This window comes from Poecilia mexicana, unplaced genomic scaffold (assembly GCF_051168715.1).
Source record: "Poecilia mexicana isolate PSO_F unplaced genomic scaffold, ASM5116871v1 scaffold_16, whole genome shotgun sequence".
NCBI classification, from domain to species: domain Eukaryota; kingdom Metazoa; phylum Chordata; class Actinopteri; order Cyprinodontiformes; family Poeciliidae; genus Poecilia; species Poecilia mexicana.
In genome coordinates this window covers 15,549,166-15,570,798 of record NW_028263385.1, presented here as the reverse complement: position 1 = coordinate 15,570,798, position 21,633 = coordinate 15,549,166, and the positions used below count along the sequence as shown (strand labels likewise).

Here is a 21,633-nt window from a genome sequence, read left to right as displayed (position 1 = left end):
GAGGTCTATAGGAACATTTTAAAAAGCTGCAGCAATTTCAAGCAACTACTATGACTATGCTGTAGAGTCCCCATAAATAAAGTGTATAAAGCGTGGGTTTTAGGGTTTGAAAAGAAAAAAAGTTATTATTCCCACAAGTATATTTGGCACCAAATCAGCCATGAACGTCACTAAAAGAACACGATGTTCAAAGTGAAGAATGGTGCTGGCTGCAACACTAAAAGTGTGCATCCTCTAACAAACAATGGCTAATTTAGGTGTTGCACAACTAAGGGACACTAAGCCTAAATTTGACGTAAAACTTTGGATTGAACATTAACTTCATAAAATCTGGACAGTAGAACTGAAAATTGATCTGTCGGCAAGATCAACTTTGGTGCTGCTTTTCTTCACCTGGAACTGGAGCCTTAGTACAAAGTACTTTCTTAGTACTTTGACTGGTACTAAGAAAGTACCAGTCAAAGATAGCACAAAACCTTGAGACTCCACTGCTTCAAATCTAGAGCAGGTTTAGGGTTGGTTAGGACAGCCTATTATGACTGAAACTGCTACAATACAATGAAAAGATACTTCAACAAAGCATTAGTGTATGGGTGTGCACACCAAGGCAAGCACTTTTCTGTGTCCTGTTTATTACTTTTTCTTGGAAAACATTTGCTTTCTGTCAAGTTCAACAAGCTACAGATCATTCAAGGGGAAAAAAGCTCTGAAAAGATCCATCTTGGCCTAATTTTTACATCATAAGAATCTGGCAATTTAAAAAAAAAAAAAGACTGCTGATTTATTTTTCATATCCACTACACATAACAGATAACATGACTACAGCTACAGGGGAAAGTACAGAAAGACAAGATATCCAAGAGATTGGCCCCAATATTCAAGCATATCTGATGAGACGTCAGTGATGCAGAAAAGCAGAAAGCTGCCGCAGAAGCTCAGCAGAGTGGATAGTACAGAAAGACTTCCTGCAACTCACAAGAATCAACCAACTACATGTGTTCAGAATTATGTCCATTACGACACATGGTGGTACGAGTGGTAGAGGTGAATGGTGAGACAGTTAGCCTGCACCCTACCCACAACCAGTGAAACACAAGAAACAGTGGCCTAGGGCAGACAAAAAACCCTTCTTCAGTTCCTCAGAAATGCAGCATTTTTGGTTTAAAAAAAAAGATAGTCTGACTTCGTTTTGAATTTCTTAGACAACAGTTTGGATACTGAGCTTTAGCTTATAAAGAGTAGACACCTTGTTTTAAGACTTGGGACAAAAGCAAAAAGAGGAACCAGTTTAGCTCTTTGCCTACATGTTGATAAAACGGTTCCCTTCCATGTAAAAATACAGGAAAACCTCAAAGTTGGTTAAATACACCACAGCGCCTCACAAAAGTGCCAATAAAACCTAAGACTTTAATGTACAAGACATTGTAAAGTGTATGACTACTGATGTGTTTAACTTCTTTTAACAAGTCAAATCTGAAAAATGTGACGTGAATTTGCATTTTACCGTTATATCCTTGAATAAGATTTCAGTGTAACCAGTCACTTTCAGAAATCACTTAAGTGAACCAAGTTCCCTTGTGTGGAATTTAAAGTTAATATAAATCCAGATGATCTGTTAAGGACTCGCGGTCTCAGAGGTTTGTTAGAGAACATCAGTGAACAGAAAACATAACGAAGACCCAGCCTAAAACTGGAATGAGTGTGCCACAACTGCAAACTACAGATGTTCCATATATCAACATTAAATCAAGGATGCACACGTATGAAAATGGGTGCTTGTTACGACTGGCTCAAGGTCGTAACAAAACGGGAGACCATGCAGGGGTTAAAGTGCATTTAAATTAATATTTATTAACAAAAACAATGGATTGTGGATATCAGTATCAGTGGTGTAATGCAAATGCTTGGATGTGTTGTATGAGTGTATGTGGAAGTGTTGAAGTGCAAAAACAAAGACAAACTCAAATGTGCAAAAAGGAGGGGAGCTGAGGCCTGGCAACAAACACCACTAGTGTCAATCGGCAGAGTGGACGCTGAAGGCGACCCAGAAGACGGAGACAGCCAGGTTCAAGTACTCTGCGCTCCCAATCAATGAACCAGAGACACCTGCAAAGGGGAGGAGCACAAAGACAGACAAAAGCAACACCTGCAACCCAGCCTACAAGGCCCAGGGCCGTAACAGTGCTATTATTAATGTCCGATATTAATAGAGCAGTTATGGCCAGTCACATATGATGTTGCAGCCAAATAAATTCCTACATTTCATTCACACAGCCTCAGTCACTGATTTATCTCCTCCATACCTCCGATAGATGTCTTTTGTAATTCTCAATTCTAATTCTTAACTTGAGGATGCTATGTGTGCCTTTTAGCTCTTTACTTAAATGTACACTACACTGACGGCCTGTGCTTCTTTTCCTCTAAGTCACCAACAAAATATTACCGGGGGGGAAAAAAACAGACTGTCTTTATGGAGGTAGGATTTATTGCTTGACTGTTATAGACTGCATCAGTTTGACGTAGCTGAGACTAATAAACTGACCAGTGAGTACAATTTGTGCAATCCCACAATAATTTTTTATAAGCCGGGCTCTATGAGTTCGTGCTGGCTTTAGTTTTATGCTTCAGGCAAAAATAAAGGACAACTCGTACTGAAACACCCTTTAAGACTGTTTAACTAGAAAAACTTCTAAATATGTATTTAAAAGATGTTCAAGTAAATATGCCCTCCAGATTGATCAATATTTAGCTGTTTTTAAGTAATCTACTGAATTTTGCTCCGTTTCATGCTAAAAAGCTACTCGTCATATTTTAAAGGCAGAGAACCTGAAAATTTGCAAAACATCTCTCATTTGACTTTCTTTTGTTTTTACAAAGCAGATATCCAGGGCTAAAATCCACTTATTTGATACTTTTTGAATAATGCTGACTAAAACTATTGACTGATTGGGTACCGTGATGTAATGGCAACTTTTTTGATAGTATTGAGGTGCACCCAACAGGTAATTTTAGGAATTCTCACATTAACCTCACCATATATTCAACCACTGTGGTATATTATGTTTACCATTAGCTGGTCATATAATTTGACTATCTTACCACATATTCCATCAGCCAACACAGACTGCCTGTGAGTCTGCGACACTAAAAACACATCAGCAGATGAAGACACAGACATTAAGCACAGAACGCCAGCTGCAGCATGCTCCGATGATGCCCTTGCAGCTACTCAACCCCCAGCATGCTTTGCTCCCAGGATCAACTGCAAAGAAAATCATGAGACTGCCTTGATACCACGGGCGCAGACACAAACAGAGCAATAACTGAGAGGGGAGAAAGTAATGAAAGTCCGGACGACCAAGGAGAAACAGTGACAAAGGAAAGGCAAAAATCCACACAACATGTTAAAACACACCTTGTGGAATGAAAGGAATTGCCTGCAAAGAAGCCAGGAGTGAAATATTTCTGTTTCAGCTTGCCCGGTGCAAGAGAACAAGGGCTTGATTTGATTTGTATATAGACCGAATGACTCTTTAAACACAGTATTAAATCAGTATTTATTGAGTCAAACAATAAAAATAAACTAAGCAAAGTGGTCTGGATTTCATACACACCTTGCATCAGCTGCCTCAACCCTTTTAATACACCAGGGCAAAAAAATAAATGCAGAAGAGCTTATAAGTTTTGACAGTCGCTTGGCCGTTCTCATAGACTTATCATCTGAGGCACAGTTTAGCCATTAGAACTCATTAAAAACAAAACGACGTCGTCCAGAGAAGACAAAGAACAGACAGAACTTGTGTAGCCGAGAAAAGACATGACTGCATGCAAAAGCAGCTGAAAAAAAGGCAATTACATTAGCAAAAATCAGGCAGAGACATTGGATTAGCCAGACATTCAACAGGACGTCTCTCTCTACTTGTTTCACAGCTCACTACACACACACAGCAAACATGTGAGATGGCTATTTTTGGTTGACCCACCCCCTCCCACAATCACCCCACTAGCCACAGTCCCTCATCTCTATCTCCTTCCATCCTTCCCTTCCTGCTACACTCAACCTCACTCCATTTACTCTACAACTTCCACTTACAACTTCCCAGTTGCAGCAACAGTTTGTTTGACCACTTAATTTAAATTGACCAAACTAGATAACAAGTACTTCCATATTTTATCACGAGGGAGCCAAAACTTATGATATTCTATCTGCATCATCTTGTTTTATTTAGACACGCTTTGATTAAATTGTTGTATGTCAAACATAACATTTACCAACTTTAAACTATTTTCCAACCTAAACAGTAAAAACAAAAATGCATCAAGTTCTTAGCTTCTTTTTCTTCAGGAAATGAGGTTTAAATAGATTATGTAAATGTTACTGAAACTAGTCAAAATACCAACCCACCAATCAATGACACTTATCAACTGAATAAGAAAATGATGTATGCAACCCCAGACATTGTGGCATTTGTTGATCTTCATCTACTCAGTTATCATTGATATATTCAGTGGTAATTTTTTCCAACCTTGTGTGATCTCATTGCAAAATTTATACTGAGGCCCAATATTTTTTATTTAAAATTTGTAAATTAGAAAGAACAAAATCAAGAACTGAAAGCAGTGTTTCTACAAGATTGTCACGACTTCTCCTTTTTCTTTTAAAACTTAATATAATACAGTTTAAAATGATCTGTGAATAACCACAGCATGCTATTTACTATTTACCCAAATAATTGACAGTCATTTTGAACACAATTGTGCAGTCTCAGCTTTCTCATCCATTTTCTACCCTTGCAGGGTCACAGGATGAGTTGGTGCCCATGTCCAGCTGACATGGGGAGAGACATACCCTGGACAGTTTGCCAGTCCATCACAGGGCAAAATACAGACACACAGGACATAGAAACATGCACACACTCACACCTATAGACAATTTTAGAGACAAATTAATCTAACAGTCGTGAATTTGGACTGCGTGACGAAGCCAGAGCACCTAGAGAGAATCTATGCATGTACAAGGAGAACATGCAAACTCTAAAACAGAAAGACCTCGGGTCTGGATTTGTACCCAGTACCTTCTTGATGTAAGGTGTAGAATGTAGTGCTACCAACTCCTCCACTGTGCAGTCCAGTTATAGGCGATAAACAAGTGTGTAGGATAAACAATAATATGGAACCAAGGACTGATCCCTGCTGAACACCACAACACCAATAAGTGAGTTAGACTATTCAGAGTGGTGATGAAATGCTAGAAAACCAAAGCTATTGTTAATTAGTGAAGATAAATTAACATTTTCCTTACATGTCTCTTGCTGCCACTATACCTGGAATAACTCTCCTTGATCTTTAGCATCTTGAGTACTATTGTCTGTAACGAGTGTGTGAAACTACCGAATTACTACATTTAAAAAGATCAAATATAGGCATGCAGAATTTGTATACAAGAAATCTAAATTTTATAAACATATTTCACCATCCAAATAGATGTTTGTTATATTTATATTGAGCTGATATTGGAATGTCAACATATTTTCAGTGTATTGCTAAACCTCAAAAGCGATGTTACGATAGACCAATATCTGTCACAACATCCCAACTGATGACGGGATCAGTTGTCATTTGATTCCACATCTACTAACGTTGTGCCTTCTCCTTCATAATGATTCAGTAGGTCATTTAATTATTTAATCGTGTTCTACTGAGTGACAGACTACAAACTAAGTGAAATCCAACACCTTGGTTGACCAGTATATTTAATATTTTGATGGCTAAAAGCCAAACTGAATTAGGCTACCAGATATAAGGAGTAGCCCATTATGATGATATAGTTACGTTAAGCAGAATCTACAGATATGTCAGCTAAGATTGAAATGTAAGTTTGTATAAAGTTTGAATAAGCGGCTATGCAGCTATACTTACTTCTGGTTTTCATCACTTTACACAAGAAGCTTTGATCAAACTTGTAGCTCACACTGTGCACTCAACCATGAGCTTGCACCACTGAGCCATAAACCACAGGAGGAAACACGGCTGAGCTTCAGGGCCATTGTGTATGGCAGAGATGGGCAACCACATGCTATGAGCTCAAAAACAAACTCCTACGTTTCTTTCACACAACACACACATAAATAATCGTGCCCTCACAACACCAGTATAAAAAGACATTAGAATTTATTTTCACAGTGTCACACACCAACAACGCTGAATGTCCCGTCAGGAAACGGTAAACTTTCTATTATAAAAAAGACTCAATTATTCTGAATAATATGCACATCATCACACAAGAAAATCTAAGATCATTGGTGGGACAGCAGTGTGTTGCAGAGTTTGTAGCCGTCTGAACAACCTGTGTTGGCGAAGTAAAAATAACCAAATGTCACTCTCTCCTGTCAATCAGCACTAAAGTTCTTACTTGTGACTGATGGGATCCAAGCAGAACTGGACAGATCCCACTTTAATCAAATGGATTTTAGACTGAGGCGGTGTTGTGACAGTGTGACCATGACGCTCCTCTCTGACTGACAGTTCACGTCTCGGACTGTCCTTCTCTCTGTGTCACGTTTGCCCTTGTATGTTTATGTGTGTGTGCGTGTGTTATTTGTTGGGCTCCTGTCATGTGTCTGAATCAGACTTTTTTTTTAGGGGGGATCTCTGGCTGATTGCACCTTCTCTTCGCCTACATTTCATCAGTGATGATAACTTCCACCATTTAATATCATGTCACGGGCTGCTGGCCTGAGCCTTGTGGCTGACCCTGATAAGAACGCCAAGCACGCTGGTTTCAGTCGCCTCAATCATCCTGCATTGCCTTCAGTCTGTTTCCATAATAGTGTGTCTACCCTTCATTCGTTCACTCTGAACTTCAACTCTGTCACAGTGACCCTGTTTCAGCGCATCTGAGGTGTGTTTACGCTGGCTGGTCTCCACAGATAATAATTATAAGACACAGTGGAGCGTAGCTCGAACTGTTTTTTTTGTCTGATTGTGTGCAGATTTGTGCCCATGTGTGCACTGACTGACTCTATGCCTTATCTGTCTGACAATTTAGCAGAGCCTGGAGCAACATAGCTTGACTCTGACAATACATGGGCCTTTTCATAGAAGGTTTGCCCTATGCTAGTGAGGAGAAGGTTGCTTTTTAAATGTGAGACGTTATAAATATGAGTCAATAAAAAGGGGCACACAGAGTTATCAGCAAAAGTCCAAAAGCCACGGTGTGTGTTCCTACAGGGTTGTATCATTGTCCTTCGCAAATCTAATTTAAACTTATGCAATGGCAGCATGTGTGTGAAAAACAGAACCTTTAAAGCAATAGAAGCATTTCTTAAACAGGACAATGCAAATGATCTTTCTGCACACATCCTTGCTCAAGCTGAAGTGTTGCTGCAAAGTCAAAGACTCAATGCATTCAGCTAGGCTTCCTTAGATTCCCATTTACCAACTGGCTCAATGATCAGTATCTGAGTACATTGTATTATAACTCAAGTTGAACTGGAATATATTAATTGAAATCTGTTTACATGGTTGGACTGATTGGATGATGCATTTCTGGATATGAATTTACATGGATAAGGTAAACTGAATTGTAGAAGGATGGCTACTGCCATTTAAGGGGAAATGCACCACTCCCTTGACGTGTCCTTTGAAGAGTAAATGTCTTAAGCGAACTCACCAATCTTACACAACCTAAAATTTTGTTGCAGAAAGACAAATGATATCTCAATTATGTTGACAATGTGCAATGGTGCTTGCGCAACAAATAAAATGTATATTTCAACCATGGTTCCAAGCGATTATATAACAAAAATGTTTATTCAATCATTTTGTCAAAATATTCAGTTTTGCAAGTTACCTTAGTTTTTTCTTTGAGCGCACCGTGTGCAATGTGTTTCCAAATGCAATGAGCAATTGTGTTAAGCAATCTTGATTTCTTTGGAACTGTAACAGTCTTTGTAAGTGACTTTAAATGTATAACTTTACCCACTCATTGGCTATACATTTAAAAAAAACTATAATCAGACATAGCAGATCGATAAAATGTATTTTATGTGAAAATGAATTCTCAACTTATCTACAGAGTTCTAAGGAACAACACTCTAAAAATGAGGAACAATAGTGTGCTTTTTATAATATACTGTCTAGCCATCAGAAACCACGAAGCTGAGTATCTGCCTCATCTCTTTACTTTCTTAGCCTTAATGCTGTTATTTGATGGACTCAGACTTCCATGTTGAACTGTCCAGTTAAAGCCTAGATTAAGGATGTCACTTGGACAGCTACACAGGTTCTGAATTGTGTCCTAAAGCTGAGGTAGACAATTTAAACCCAAAGGGTCACATCCACATCTTAACACGTCTTAAACTGGATCAACGTGAAGATCTCCACAGGCAATCTGAAAGCATTTTTTTTAAATCTACGCATCTTCCAAGGTGCACTGTCAGCATGTGCAAAACTGGGGATGGATACAAAATGTTGTCAAATTAGTTTTTAATAATACATTTATTTTCAAGAACTGCACAACATATCATAATTGCATCAATCTGTGCATGAAAAATTACGCAAAAAACTGCAATATATGTTGGTTGGATTGCAGTTGTCCTGCATGCACACGTTGCATGCCATTAAGTTATTTAGCATGTTAGAATGGAGTCCCACGACAGTAGATGCAGATCATGGTGCCCAAAATAGTGAAAGTCATGGGGATTGCTGGAAGCAAGATTATTACACAAAAATATTCAAATATCTTGCAACCCAAACGCATTTAGTGAAGCGAGAGGTTTTATTTGATCTTTCCAAAGAAGGATATTTTTGACCAGCCTCTTTGTCACTGTTGAATCGTGAACATTGGCAAACTGAGGTAAGTGGATTTTGGTTCACTGGCTCGCCACTGTTCCATATTTTCTCTATTTGTCCATAGCAGCTCTTAGTACTGTTCATATAAGTACCAGAACCTTAAAACGGCTTTTTAAATCTTTCTAGACTGATGCGGTTACTGATGTTCAGTAACTTGAACATCAGTTGATTGTTACTGATGTTCAGTAACTTGAACATCACATCGGGGCATTGTGTTTAAAGCTATAAACTTTATTGCTTTCCAACATGAAGTGGAACTTTTAGTCCACTTCATGTTGTCAGGCAGGTTCTATTTACATTATTCCTTGATTCTATAGTTCTGGCAGTAATAAGCACAAGCTGTGGCTGGTGGAACCAAACTCATCTTACATCATTAGTTGGCATTAGTGTATGGCTTAACATGGGAACTGCTGCAGCACTGCAGCAATCCACAATAAGTTGAATGTTTTTTGTTTTGTTTTTTTCCCCAGATACTGATCATGAAATTATCATTTCCAAACTGCTTTTTGTATTTACACATGTTAGCTTTGTCTGATATTAAACTATATGGCATAATACTTCTGCTTTTCCTTTCAGGGGTCTCCACAGCAAACCATTTGTCTCCATTTTGTCCTATCCTCTGCATCTAAACTCACACCAACTAACTTCATGTGCTCTTTCTCTGCATCCATAAATCTCCTTTATGGAAATGTTATAACACAATTAGGTGTAGGGAGTTGTGGGAACTAAAGTGGGAGAAATATGTAAATCGGTGAAAATTCCAGTCACAGTTTTTACACCATCGAATTTTGTACAATAATATTCGCTAAACAGTTTGATAACTAAATGAAAGTGGGTGGGATTAAAAAATATTTGAAAATTTTATTTTTCCACAAATTCTATATAGTCTGTATTGTTTACATGTTAAATAAAGTTTTGCAGATTGCTGTTCTCGGGGATTACATCTAACAACATTCAATATACAATGTGTAAATTATTTTTTTCCGATTATTTTTCATTAAAAATAGTTTTTACAGTAAGATAACAAAAGGCTTCATCTGTCTTAATGGCATGTCACTTTTTGCAGCAACTACTGATACAAGCAGTAGATTGAAGATCGTTTACTGAGTACTGCTCTCATGTACCTATTTGAAAAAAAAAATAAATAAATAGCTGCCCACCTTCATCTATACAGCGTTGTCAAACACCTGAACGCATCACAAGTTAAACATTTTGATCCAGAGTGTGAACATACTACACTGTTCGAAAAGCACAAATACAAAAGCATTTCTCAGCGCACATTACAGACTCTAAAGTGTTCCAGAAACTTTTCACATGCATGAAAAGTGCGAAAGCTTGACTCACAGCGTCCGAGCCGTGACCCAAAAAGAGTGCGGTCAGTTAACTTTTAACGAGAAACTTACCAGCTCTCTTCCTCTCCTTCCCGCAGCTGCTCCTCCTGCCTCACAGCCTGCTGTTGCTGCTCAAACTTTAGCTTAAAGTCATGTAAACAGCGCGCAGCGTCGAGAGGGTTTTATGTCGACACACTACTTCCAAGTTACTTTAACTTAAGAAAAGGTTACTCTAAACTTATTTTTCTTCTTTGTCAGGTTCTTCTTCTTCTCCTCATTCTTCTTCTTCTTCTTCTGCCTTTCCTTTCTCTTCACCCCCTCCACAACGCTACCCCCCCCCCCTCAACAGTCACGACAGAAGCCACTTCCGCGAACAAATGGCAACGTCATCTGGCCGCGGTTCCTGCGTGGGTGTGTGTTTGGCTACTTCGTTGCACCTGGACCAGACTGCAGTTTGCGTAAAATAGAAATAGTGAACAAAAGTTGTTTTACTTGAACAGTTGGATAATTTCTGTTCACTACTGGAAGTTTTTCCTTCCGTTTTCGTTCAGTTTCATGAACTAAAACAAGTTAAAAGTTTAATATAACACCTTCTGTGCATCTGCTGAGGAAACCCTTTACAGTTCCTTTAAAAATAACATTAGCAGTGGCGGTTTTAGTATAAATGCTTGCCCTGGTTTTCCACTTAGATTTCTCACACATTTTAATAAAATTCCAGACTAGATTTATTTTTCTTGCGATTTTATAACATCCTCGATATTTGAGAACAATCTATTAGCTCTGAAAATCGTCATTGTCTCTTTCTTTGTTTCACAACTACTGAAACAACATGTGCTTTTTAGATTAGACCAGTTAAATTTGTTAAATCTTGTCAAGGTATATTCAAAGACCCCAACTTTCTCACACACTCCAAAAAACACAACATGTAAATTTGTAACTTAAATTGCTCATAGATATGAGTGTGTGTGCATGCATGGTTGTTTGTGCTGTGTTGCCCTAAAATCCACTGGCCACCTGTCCTAGTGATACTCTTGCCCAAAAACCACATAAACCAGTTTATGAATCACTAGTTACACATATTTCAGAGTTGCCTATACAGTCCAAAAAGGTAGAGAAATGTCTGCTTCAGATTTTTTGAAAGAGTTTATATTTAGTCACCATACCCATCATTGTCCATACCTACTTTTCCTTACAAGTTGGCTGGTCCACATCTCTGGCAGTCATTTGGCAAGATGCAGGGTACACCATGGACAGGTCACCAGTCAATCACCGTGCATTATAGAGATGTATAGATGTATACATTTTTGGACTGTAGGAGGAAGAACGAGCGTAAACCCATGCAGAAAGAACCATGGTCAAGATTAAAACAGATTAACTTCTTGGGTAATATGCTACTGTGGAGCCCATATGCCAAACCAAACATTAAAGTATTAATGGGTAAAATTGTTAAAATGAAGGTGTAATGGCAAATCAAATTTCATCAAACCATCTTTCTATGTTCACATTAGCAATAGCTATGGAGCCAAAAACAACTGCAGAGAACTGAAACTGAATTTTTGGTTTTCATCTGCTGTAAGCAGATTAAGTTTACTGTGTGCAAAGTCTACATAATATAATTTTCACTTTTTGAATTTAATTTAATAGAATTCTTTTGGTGGCACTGATGTATTGAGACACATTTGTACGAGACTACCCACATTCAGAAGGGATAAGTCATGAGTACGTAAGAAGGTTGCTTGGTCCATAATGCACTTTCAAGTTGAAGAGTAAAAATATGCAAAAAATAAAATAAATAAATGAAATAAAAGTAAAAATTACTGGACATTTCCACACAAAAATGAAGTACAGCTCTCCATAGTAACATTAAAGAAGCTCATCCAGATTGAGACGGTGCCTCAGTATATTTTCCTCAAGCATTTTATTTATTTTAAATAAATACCACAAATTATTTTGCTTATGTGTTTCACTTGATTTCCAATGTGTTTTTATATCAATTGTTTTATATAAAAAAAGTTTTATTCATGTGATAATTATGCCTGTTTAGCTACAGACAAAAAAATACCATATATCGAGACTAATAAATTTCCCTTAACTGTTAAAAATATTCATGAATGCCCCAGTATAACCATAAGTACATGATTTACATGTAACAAATACTGTACTTATGGTTTTATGAAGTTATTTTGGAACTTCTTGCTCGTTTTTAATATTTTTTTATCTTATAAAATTTATGTGCAACCGTCACGTACTTATGGTTTTATGATTTTTATTTTATTATTTATAAAATTACGTTATACAACTGCGGATCCAAATATTAAGACGTTAGGGCGAGAAAGGTTTGATAAGATGGTTCAGTCCTGACTTTTTCGCCACTGGGGGCGCACGTGGTGAAGAACTCATTTAGAACTCAGGGAGAAGAAGCGGGTGCAGCATTTAGCATCTGTAGCATTTTATAGCAATCTCTCGTGTCCGTTATGACGGAAAAAGTAGGCGCTCGATGGGCCTGGTTACCGGTAATTTAGATGTTTATTGAGTTTAATAACATTTTATATATAGGATGTATTAGTTGAAGCAAAAACAATGGTTTCCGCGTACATGAAATTGCTAACAGCTAAAGCCCACCTCCATAATAATGATAGCTTGGCAAGTGACGCTTTCCTGATTGTGATTGGTCTCTTTCACTTGAACGACATGTCGTCACAACTGTAAGGATACGTACGTAAGAAGGACATGTCATGTTCAGGAGTAAGTTCCCTAGATTTTTAATGTTAATTTCAGAGTTTAACTGTTAAATCCTAACTAAACTGCAGCGAGCGTGCTTCTGGAATTAACTAATAGATGTAAGTAGAGTACATAGTTGAAAGGCAGTTAAATACATGTGTTAAAACAGCATGTTAGCGTACTTATTGTTTGCTTTTGTGCTACTTACAGGAGGTGAATTAATCATCTAACGGCGAGGCTTATCTCAGGTAACTCAGATTTCTGATTAATTTACGAAATGGTTGATTTTAAGACTGTGGCAGTTTGTGGCTAAACTAAACTGTGTACGTCACTTCAATTCTATGCTTGATTTCAAAGATATATTAGACTGCAAGAACAAGTTTGTTAATTGTTGGTCTAAATTACGAAAGTATTGTTGGTTAAGTCATTGCGAAAAAAACCGAAGTATATGCGATAAAGATTCAGGCTAATATCCAGTGGAACATCCATGCTGTATCAGTTTCTTTACAACAGTTTTACATGAAAAAGTAAAATAACTCACAATTTTTTACAAGATTCAGGAAATTTGCTTTGCAAAAGACAGGAGAAGATAAATATTTGATTAAGTGAAAATCTAGTCTGACTGTAGATTGGTGATGCTTTGCAGCATTTCTTCTATGCAGCTGGAATGCCTCCCTTAATCACAATATTGCTTCCTTGTTTTTCTCTCTCTGCTGTTCTCTTTTCATATCTTTCCACCAAGATACTCCTTGGTAGGTGACAATTTATGAAGAACAAGAGGGCCTGAACTTCACTTGAATAATTTTAGATGCTCCATGTGGATCCATGTTAATGTAAGCATCATTTTCTGTCCACATGGGGTCATCGTGTGATTATTATAAAGTCTTAATATTTATGGACAGAGGGGTAAAGTGTACTTTAAGATGACTTACAGTGCCTTGCAAAAGTATTCATAATCCCTTGAACCTTTTCACATTTTAACTCCCATCAGGAATTTCTTATGGCTTTCTTGCTACTCTTCTGTGAAGGACAGATTTGTGGAATGCATACCAGTGAACAGATTCTCACAGCTGAGCTGTAGACCTCTGCAGCTCCTCCAGAGTTACCACAGGTCTCTTGATGATAAATTGAGCAGCACTCTGTTGTATTTTCAAAGTTTGGGATATTATTTTACAATGTATTTCTACTTCTCAACTGTTTTGCCACTGATCTTTCCTTTTTGCTGCTTGGTCTTCATGATGCTATTTGTTCAGTAATGTTCTGCAACAAATTTCTGAGTCCTTCACAGAACCGCTGGAGATTAATACACAGGTGGACTCTATTTACTAAGAAGGTGACTTCTAAAAGTAGTTTTCTGCACTAGATTTTATTTAGATGCATCAGAGAGTTTAATAGTATAAAAAATACAAAATTCATGTATGATTTTCCCTCAATTACTATTAGTGTTCCATCTCATAAAATTCAGGTAAAATAAATGTAAATTTTGTGACAAAATTTTGAGATGTTTAAGAGGTATGAATATCTTTGGATGGCACTGTACGTCGTATTTTTTCCTCATTAATTTTAGTTGACCTGACAAGCTGTTTATCTTTATTTAATGCCGATATTCCCAGGCCTTCTTCTGTATTTCTGCTCTGTTCTTCTCAGCTTTTCGCTACCCGGTCTGAACAGAGCAGTGGCGCGTGTGAGGAGACTGGCAGCACAGCTCAGCAAAGCAACCATGTCCACTAACAGCCAGGGCGCCAGTTCGTCCTCTGCAGTCAGCGCTGATGCTCCTACAGCCGCCATTCTCATCATAGGAGATGAGATACTCAAGGTAGTTTTTTTATTTTTCTGGTAACATTTTTGACATGTTTTGGATGTTTTCCTCGAATAAATCTATAGGCTTTGATGTACTTGATATTCTAAACATAAACTCTGTCACCCTCTGCACTGTTGGCTTGTCATAACTCTGGAAAACCTTGTAAAACGTGTTTGATGAGCCAGTGATGCTTTGTCTTAAAACGACAAGCCCGCCACGACTTGAAACAATAATGATTTAAACATGAAGTCTTTGATTCAGTCAGTGTCATGGCTGACCCTCCAGACAGACCTACAGTGGGTCCTTGAATTTCATCAGACGGAACTTCCATATTTTTTTTTTCTTTTTTTTTTTTTTAAAGTCCTTGAATTTGTTGTCGGAGTTGGGTTGGAAACTAACTTCTGCATCTCTTTCAGGGTCACACAGCGGATACCAACAGCACCTTCCTAACCCGAGCTCTCAGAAGGCTCGGCGTGTCAGTGCAGCGTATAACGGTCATACCGGATATACATGAGGTCATAGCTAAGGAGGTGGTCGTCCTCTCCTCTCAGTACACCCACCTTATAACATCAGGAGGTGTGGGCCCCACTCATGACGATATCACCTTTGAAAGCATTGCCGCAGCGTTCCAGGAGGAGGTGTATCCCCATCCTGATCTCACCCAGCTGGTTGAGGAATACTTTGGGGTGACGGACGCAGACAGCCCGGCCATGAAGCTAGCCATGGTGCCTCGGTCAGCTAAACTTAACTATGGGATCGACCCTCAGACTGGAAAACGGCAGCGCTACCCAGTGGTAAGTGAGCTCACGATAAAATTTCTGTGGTGATTTGGTGGCATATTTTGGAATCATTTTCCTGCTGAAAGACCTAGTGATGAGTTCTTGGTGGTCTGCACTCTAACAATGTTCCTTGAATTGTTGAAAGAGTAGCACACAGCACTCCACATAATCCACTGTACTTCACAGTGGGTATTCGGGTACCTTTCCTCACATTCATCCTCTGTTTTATGCTACATCCTCCTGGAGTATGTTGGTGAAGAGATTTGTACCATCAAACATAAAGCTCCACCAAAATTAGCTTCATTAGTTCCATGAAACACGACTCGGATAGACTGGACTCCACAACGACGTTGTTTTTTTTTTATAATAAATGAAGCTGAAGCCACTGATTTAAAAAGCATTTAGGTTACGTATAGAAATAAAGCCTTAGTAAAATATTTGTGTTTCCAAAATCCATTTTCTAAAATATATATTTTTAGGTACAAACTTGAAATGCTTCATAAATAGGTGACACTAAGATATAGGTTGGTTTAAAAATGTTCTTAAAAAAAGTGAGTGAATCTTTAGAAAACTTAAGTCGGTAAAAAGTCTTGAATTTGAAATTATAAACTCTGTATCTAACCTGTGTGCAGTCAGAGACTTGTGCATAATCCTGTTTCCAGGGAGACAGCCTGCCAGCTCTGTCAGCACTAAAATATCTTTTAAGGAAATATCTTTAGCAGAAGAAAGAAAGACAACAGGTTGTTGCAGGAGAGGCAGAAGTTATTTTGCATTATAACTCTCTGGAAATTGCTTTTAAAATTGGACTGAGAATAATCATAGTTATAAAGATGTATATTTGGTTTTAAATGTACATTTTGACTCTAAATTAGTTGCAGCCGTTGTTACATGTGTCTTTCTTTATAACATTTTGCCTGTCGTCTTGCAGGTCAGCGTGCGAAATGTGTACGTGTTTCCAGGGACCCCGTCTTTCATGGAGTTGGCCTTCACTGGGCTGGAGCACCTCTTTGCTAGTTCAGGAACCACATTTCACTCTCGAGAGGTAACATCACCCCACAGCTGTTGATTACAAAAAAAAAAAGAAGAAAAAAAAAAAGAACCCTTGTGTTTTACTGCGACTGAACTGACGAAACCTGCCCATTTCAGGTGTTTGTGGATGCAGACGAAACAGAGATTGCGCCCGTGCTCACCAAACTGCAGGCCAGTTGGGGCCGAAGGGTGGCTCTTGGTTCTTACCCCGACTGGTTGAGTAATTATTGCAAAGTCAGACTGGTTCTGGACTCGGACAGCCAGGAGGAGGTGGACAAAGCCCGAGCTCAGCTGGTTGATCAGCTGCCCAAAGGAAGTGTTGTGTCCTTAATCAAAGACCCAGTGACTATTGCCCCTGCAGAGGTCTATAGACTGGCCAACAGTGGTGAGGCCTGCAAAGCTAAAGTCATGCTTCATATCAGTTTTTAACTGTGCAGGTGTGCACAGGTGAAAAACACCTTAAAATACATTCATAGTTTATAGTACTAACAAAATCTCATTGAAAGATTGGGACGGGGGGAAAACCTAATGTTGAGTACATTTACTTTCCACATGCTAATCTTTAGTTTCCTACCTGGAGTATTTTAAAGTCAACAGAAATTATGGTAAATATTATAAAGTAAGCTATGAATACAAATACTTCTATTAGTTTCTTTGTATATGAATTTTTAGTTGTAACCAATAGGTGTGCCACGATTATTTTAAATTATCTGATTGTTTTTTTCCCCCCTACTGAATAAATGTTCTCAAATTAAAGGTTGGATGTGTCAGATTTATTTTCTACCAGATGATGATGATGCAAGAAAATATGAATTTATTCTGCAATTTTTCTGCATTTTTGCCAGAGGTAACATTTGTGCACATCTGCATAGCAACAGGCTAGATGTTTAGAGACCAGTAGATGAAGAAAAAAATAAAAAGAATGTAATAGTGGATTATCACAAAATTTACATTTTATGAGACCAAATGGCAAAATAAGTTAAACAACCTGCAGTTGGCTTTAGGAATTATGAATGACTTAATACCTATTTACTTTTGATTATGAACCATAATCTCACTGTGGAGTTCTTTCCTCAGGCACAGCGTTGGGCGAGAAAGTGAAGTGTGCGCTGAAAACAATAGAGACGGCACTGGATCAGTATTCAGCTGAGCAGGTCTGCGTTGGCTACAATGGAGGCAAAGACTGCACGGCTCTGCTCCATCTATACTACTCCACGCTGAAACGGTAACTGGAAAGGAAAGGAGTAAAAGGAGGAGGGTTGTTTAAAATACGCTTCACCTGAGAGAGGAGAGACAGAGGGGAGAATTAAAATGAACAACATAATAGTGCCACACATCTAAAAAGACTCGGATAAGCTTTGAGACAGAAAATCTTTTTACGGGGTTATTTTTCTTTACATTCTAGACTGCATTTGACAGATTGTCTTATCTAATCTTCGGTCGTCGTCCTGATGTTTATCTTTAATGTCCGATTTCTCTCTTCCTTCCACTCTCAGGCGGTATCCAGACGGGAAAGACAAGGTTAAAGCTCTGTATATCCGTAACGTTTCCCCATTCCCGGAGATGGAGCGATTCCTCCAAGACACAACAAAAAAGTGAGTCGGCAGATTAGTCTATTCTCTCTGGGGCAATTTCAATTTTTACCCCTTTTTGCAGATTTCAAAGTGCTTTGCTGCAGAACTCATGTCCGCTGAACTTTTTCACGTGTTGTGACGTTAAAATGGCAACTTTTATTTTATGTTGTTTGGATTTGTTTTGCATATTCATCTCCTTTTACTCTGATACACATATTGGAGTCCTTCCACGTCATGACGCTCTACTAAAAATCCTTAATAAAATACATTAAAGATTTAGGTAGTAATGTGACAGAATGTGAAAGCACAGTGTATTTGGACAAGCAATGCCTCTGGTCCAAATATTCACATCAGTCTTTTACAGATATGACCTCGAGTTGATCTCGGTGGAGGGAAGTATCCGGCAGGCTCTCAACGAGCTGCATGACAAAAGGCCGGAGCTGAAAGCCGTCCTGATGGGAACCAGGAGAAGTGACCCCTATTCCCACACCCTCACACCGATGTGCCCCACTGATCCTGGCTGGCCGGAATACATGAGAGTCAACCCGCTACTGGTAAGCCCATGTTCACGTCATATTGTTGGCAATTGCAGCTGTTTAATTTCTATTCGTTGCACATTTGTATTTTTATTTATTTTTTTGTACAATCTTAACACATCCTGTTGCACAAAAGTGTCCTTGTGTTTTTAAAAGTACACTTTTTATTTTCCATGAGCAAAAGAAAGAATTCTCTTCCCTCAATGAGGTTAGTTTTATTACTTTAGTCATTAAAAAGGCACTTAGTGGTGAACCATTGTTTAGCATCCAAGTTTCCAGTTTTCTTCCAGCTCACGCAGAATAGTTGTAGCTTTCCTTCTGTGTTTACAGGAATAACCTAAATATTTAAAGGCAAATTAAATAGGTTGATAGAAACTATTATGTTTCTTTCCACAAATATGTCCCAGTAGTGTTTTAATGTCCAGTCCCACAATATTAATGCAGAAATTTATCTTGTTAAAGTTTGCAACGCAGGTCCTACGTTTGGAAAGCATGAAATTTGATTTCTCTTTCCAAGTCAGAATAAGTGTCTAGAATTAAGTATCAAAATCTGATTTCTTATTCTATTTTCTAGAAAAATCAACTTTTCTGGAAAAAAAAAGTTTTTTTTTTTTTTTTTTACAGGTATTGTCTTTAAAAGATGTTGTTTTAAAACAAAATTGTATAGTTTTGAGCCATTGAATGAAATACACAAACAAATGAATCCTAACTGAGCTGTAAAAAAAGTCAGCCTCACCTCTTCCTTTTTTTGGCCCATCTACTCTGTTAGTTACAAAGAATGAAGGTATCATAGATCACAAGCTGTTCTTTAAAGAATCTGCATTCACCCCATTTTGAGCATGCTATGTTAACTGAAACAAAAAAATCTGTATTTTCTCTTCTTTCTTATGCACTTCTTGTTACTGTGCACTATTTTATTTTTATATTTGTATCATGTTCGAATAAAATTTCATTTCAAATTTCATTTCATTTACTATAGGATAATTCTACGTTTGACAATAAATTTCACATATTTCAAAGATAAAGTTGATCTAAGGTATTCTAGAAGACTTTAAATAATCTAAATACATTATGTTGTTTCATGGATCCTGGAATTTACAGATAATATTTTGTTTCCAGTGTTGCACTAACACGAAATAAAAATATCTGTAGTTAATCAGCATGAGTACACTAAGTAAATCTTCAACATTTTGCCATACAGACAGATTTTCATTGGTGTGTTTTTTTTTTTTTTTGCATGCTGATATAAAAAGAGCATAGTGGATGAACAAATGCATTTCTAATAAAGTTATATTTAGATTAAATTAATCAAACATGGTGCAAATATTAACATTTTATATAATACAGCACCCTCAGCAGTTTGATTAATAAGTAATCACATTTGTAAGGATTTAGAGAACAAATTGTAGGATGCAGCCTTGTTCCTGAGAAAGTTGACAGCTCAAAGACAATATTCCTACATGGAATGTTACTATATCTTTTTGAGCATTTTGTCCTGTAGACAAGTCTTGAATGAAAAATTAACACAGTTAACATATATCCATGTTTGTGTCCTGGATTGATCTTAGAATATGAGTTTGAAGTTTTCTCCGTATACTTTCTAGGCATTCTAGAAAAGTCTAAAACCAGATTGTCCAGCTCTGGTTAAGTGTGGAACAAGAAAATAAGAGAATGAAAAATGTTTCCATTGCCAAAATGTGTTTCCTATCCCAAGTAATATTGAAATAATTAAAACCGATTCAGAAGATGGTTTCCCATAGACAAAGCAGATGCATAATGAAGTTGGATGTTTAATCAAGTGTCTCCTTCACGCTACAGGACTGGACATATCATGACATCTGGTCGTTCTTGAGGACGTTACACGTGCCCTACTGTATCCTGTATGATAAAGGGTAGAGATATCTCTTATTTCTCCTTGGTCTTTCAGGTTTGAGCAACATTTTCAAGTTCTTTTTTTCTTCCCCCATAATTTTTTTTTTTTTTTTTTGTCCACCTGCAGGTATACATCACTCGGCAGTATGGACAACTCCTACCGAAACAAGGCCCTCCAGGTGGTGGATGAGAGGGGGGTGACGCGCTACAAGCCAGCCTACCTCCTGGAGAATGAAGAAGAGGAGCGAAACTCCCGTGCCTGAAATCGTCCCTGTTCTTAGTTGTTTTATTACTGTAATTATTCAGATATCTGATTAACATTCACAATATTCTCATAAACAGCATTTTGGATTTTGTGATTATTGGAAAACTCCACACAATGTTTATGTGACTGAACAGAAAGTGTGTAGTACAGTAATGTGTTTTCGAAGCTGCTGAATAAAACATCAGTTCATGTGTCTTTTTGGCCTTTGTCATATTTCACACAGATCTGCAGGATATCCACAGCACCCCAGCAGGGTGTTTTATTCATTGATCCATTTGTCTTGTTTCTAAATCAAATAATCTGCTCAGACAGACAGCTGTTATCGGAGTGCATTTGTGAATAATGTGAAAAGGTGAGGAAAATCAGGTTTTAAGGCACCGTGTGTGCAGAAGCATGGACACAGAGCTGAAGGTCACCCAGCAGGCTCGTAATAATCTGTGTTTTATATCCAGAGACGGGCCAGCTGCTGCGCGTTTAACCGAGCGTCCCTCCGGGACGTCCCCCTCCCTCCCTCCTCACATGTTGTAGTTCTCCAGGCGGACCTCACGGGCGCGTTGTTCTCACGTTTTCCAATTTAGCCGGCCGTGATTACAATAAATTACCTTCTCTGTTTCCAGACATGATTGAATCCAGGCTCATCGATCTTCTCTCTCTCTCTCTCTCTCTCCTCGCTCCGCCTGGAGATTAGTCAACGCGGCACAGCGACGATCGATACCGGCCGATCTAATAAAGCGGGTCGCTTACGAGGCCACCGCGGGGCTGCACACACTGTTACACCGGCAATTACCACTTTTAGGTCGGTCCTTCTCTCTCTTTCCCCCTATAACACCTCTGACTTTCTGTCCTGGCTTCACGGGCCTGCTTGATTTATT

General features: G+C 38.2%; 1 protein-coding gene across 6 annotated transcripts; it reads left to right on the top strand.

Annotated features, from left to right (window-relative positions):
- Positions 1-12,592: 12,592 nt before the first annotated feature.
- Positions 12,593-20,956, top strand: flad1 (flavin adenine dinucleotide synthetase 1). 6 transcript variants are annotated; one of them, XM_088013928.1, is made up of 12 exons: positions 12,593-12,929; positions 13,116-13,153; positions 13,648-13,738; positions 14,553-14,721; positions 15,123-15,500; positions 16,414-16,527; positions 16,632-16,899; positions 17,592-17,739; positions 18,011-18,109; positions 18,453-18,642; positions 20,443-20,516; positions 20,624-20,956. In XM_088013928.1, exons 3-12 carry the CDS (start codon positions 13,731-13,733, stop codon positions 20,757-20,759), a joined length of 1,584 nt encoding a protein of 527 aa, XP_087870054.1. In that variant the 5' UTR covers positions 12,593-12,929; positions 13,116-13,153; positions 13,648-13,730; the 3' UTR covers positions 20,760-20,956. The 6 variants fall into 6 exon arrangements, with proteins under 6 accessions (XP_087870054.1, XP_014850680.1, XP_014850683.1 ...); XM_014995194.2 differs by having other exon boundaries at positions 12,593-13,024; XM_014995196.2 differs by having other exon boundaries at positions 12,602-12,697.
- The last annotated feature ends 677 nt before the right edge of the window (positions 20,957-21,633 follow it).

Coding starts and splice junctions, on each gene's coding strand:
- flad1 (XM_014995197.2), top strand. Junction 14,722..15,122: donor TAGGAGATGAGATACTCAAG/GTAGTTTTTTTA, acceptor CATCTCTTTCAG/GGTCACACAGCGGATACCAA. Junction 18,110..18,452: donor CTCCAAGACACAACAAAAAA/GTGAGTCGGCAG, acceptor AGTCTTTTACAG/ATATGACCTCGAGTTGATCT.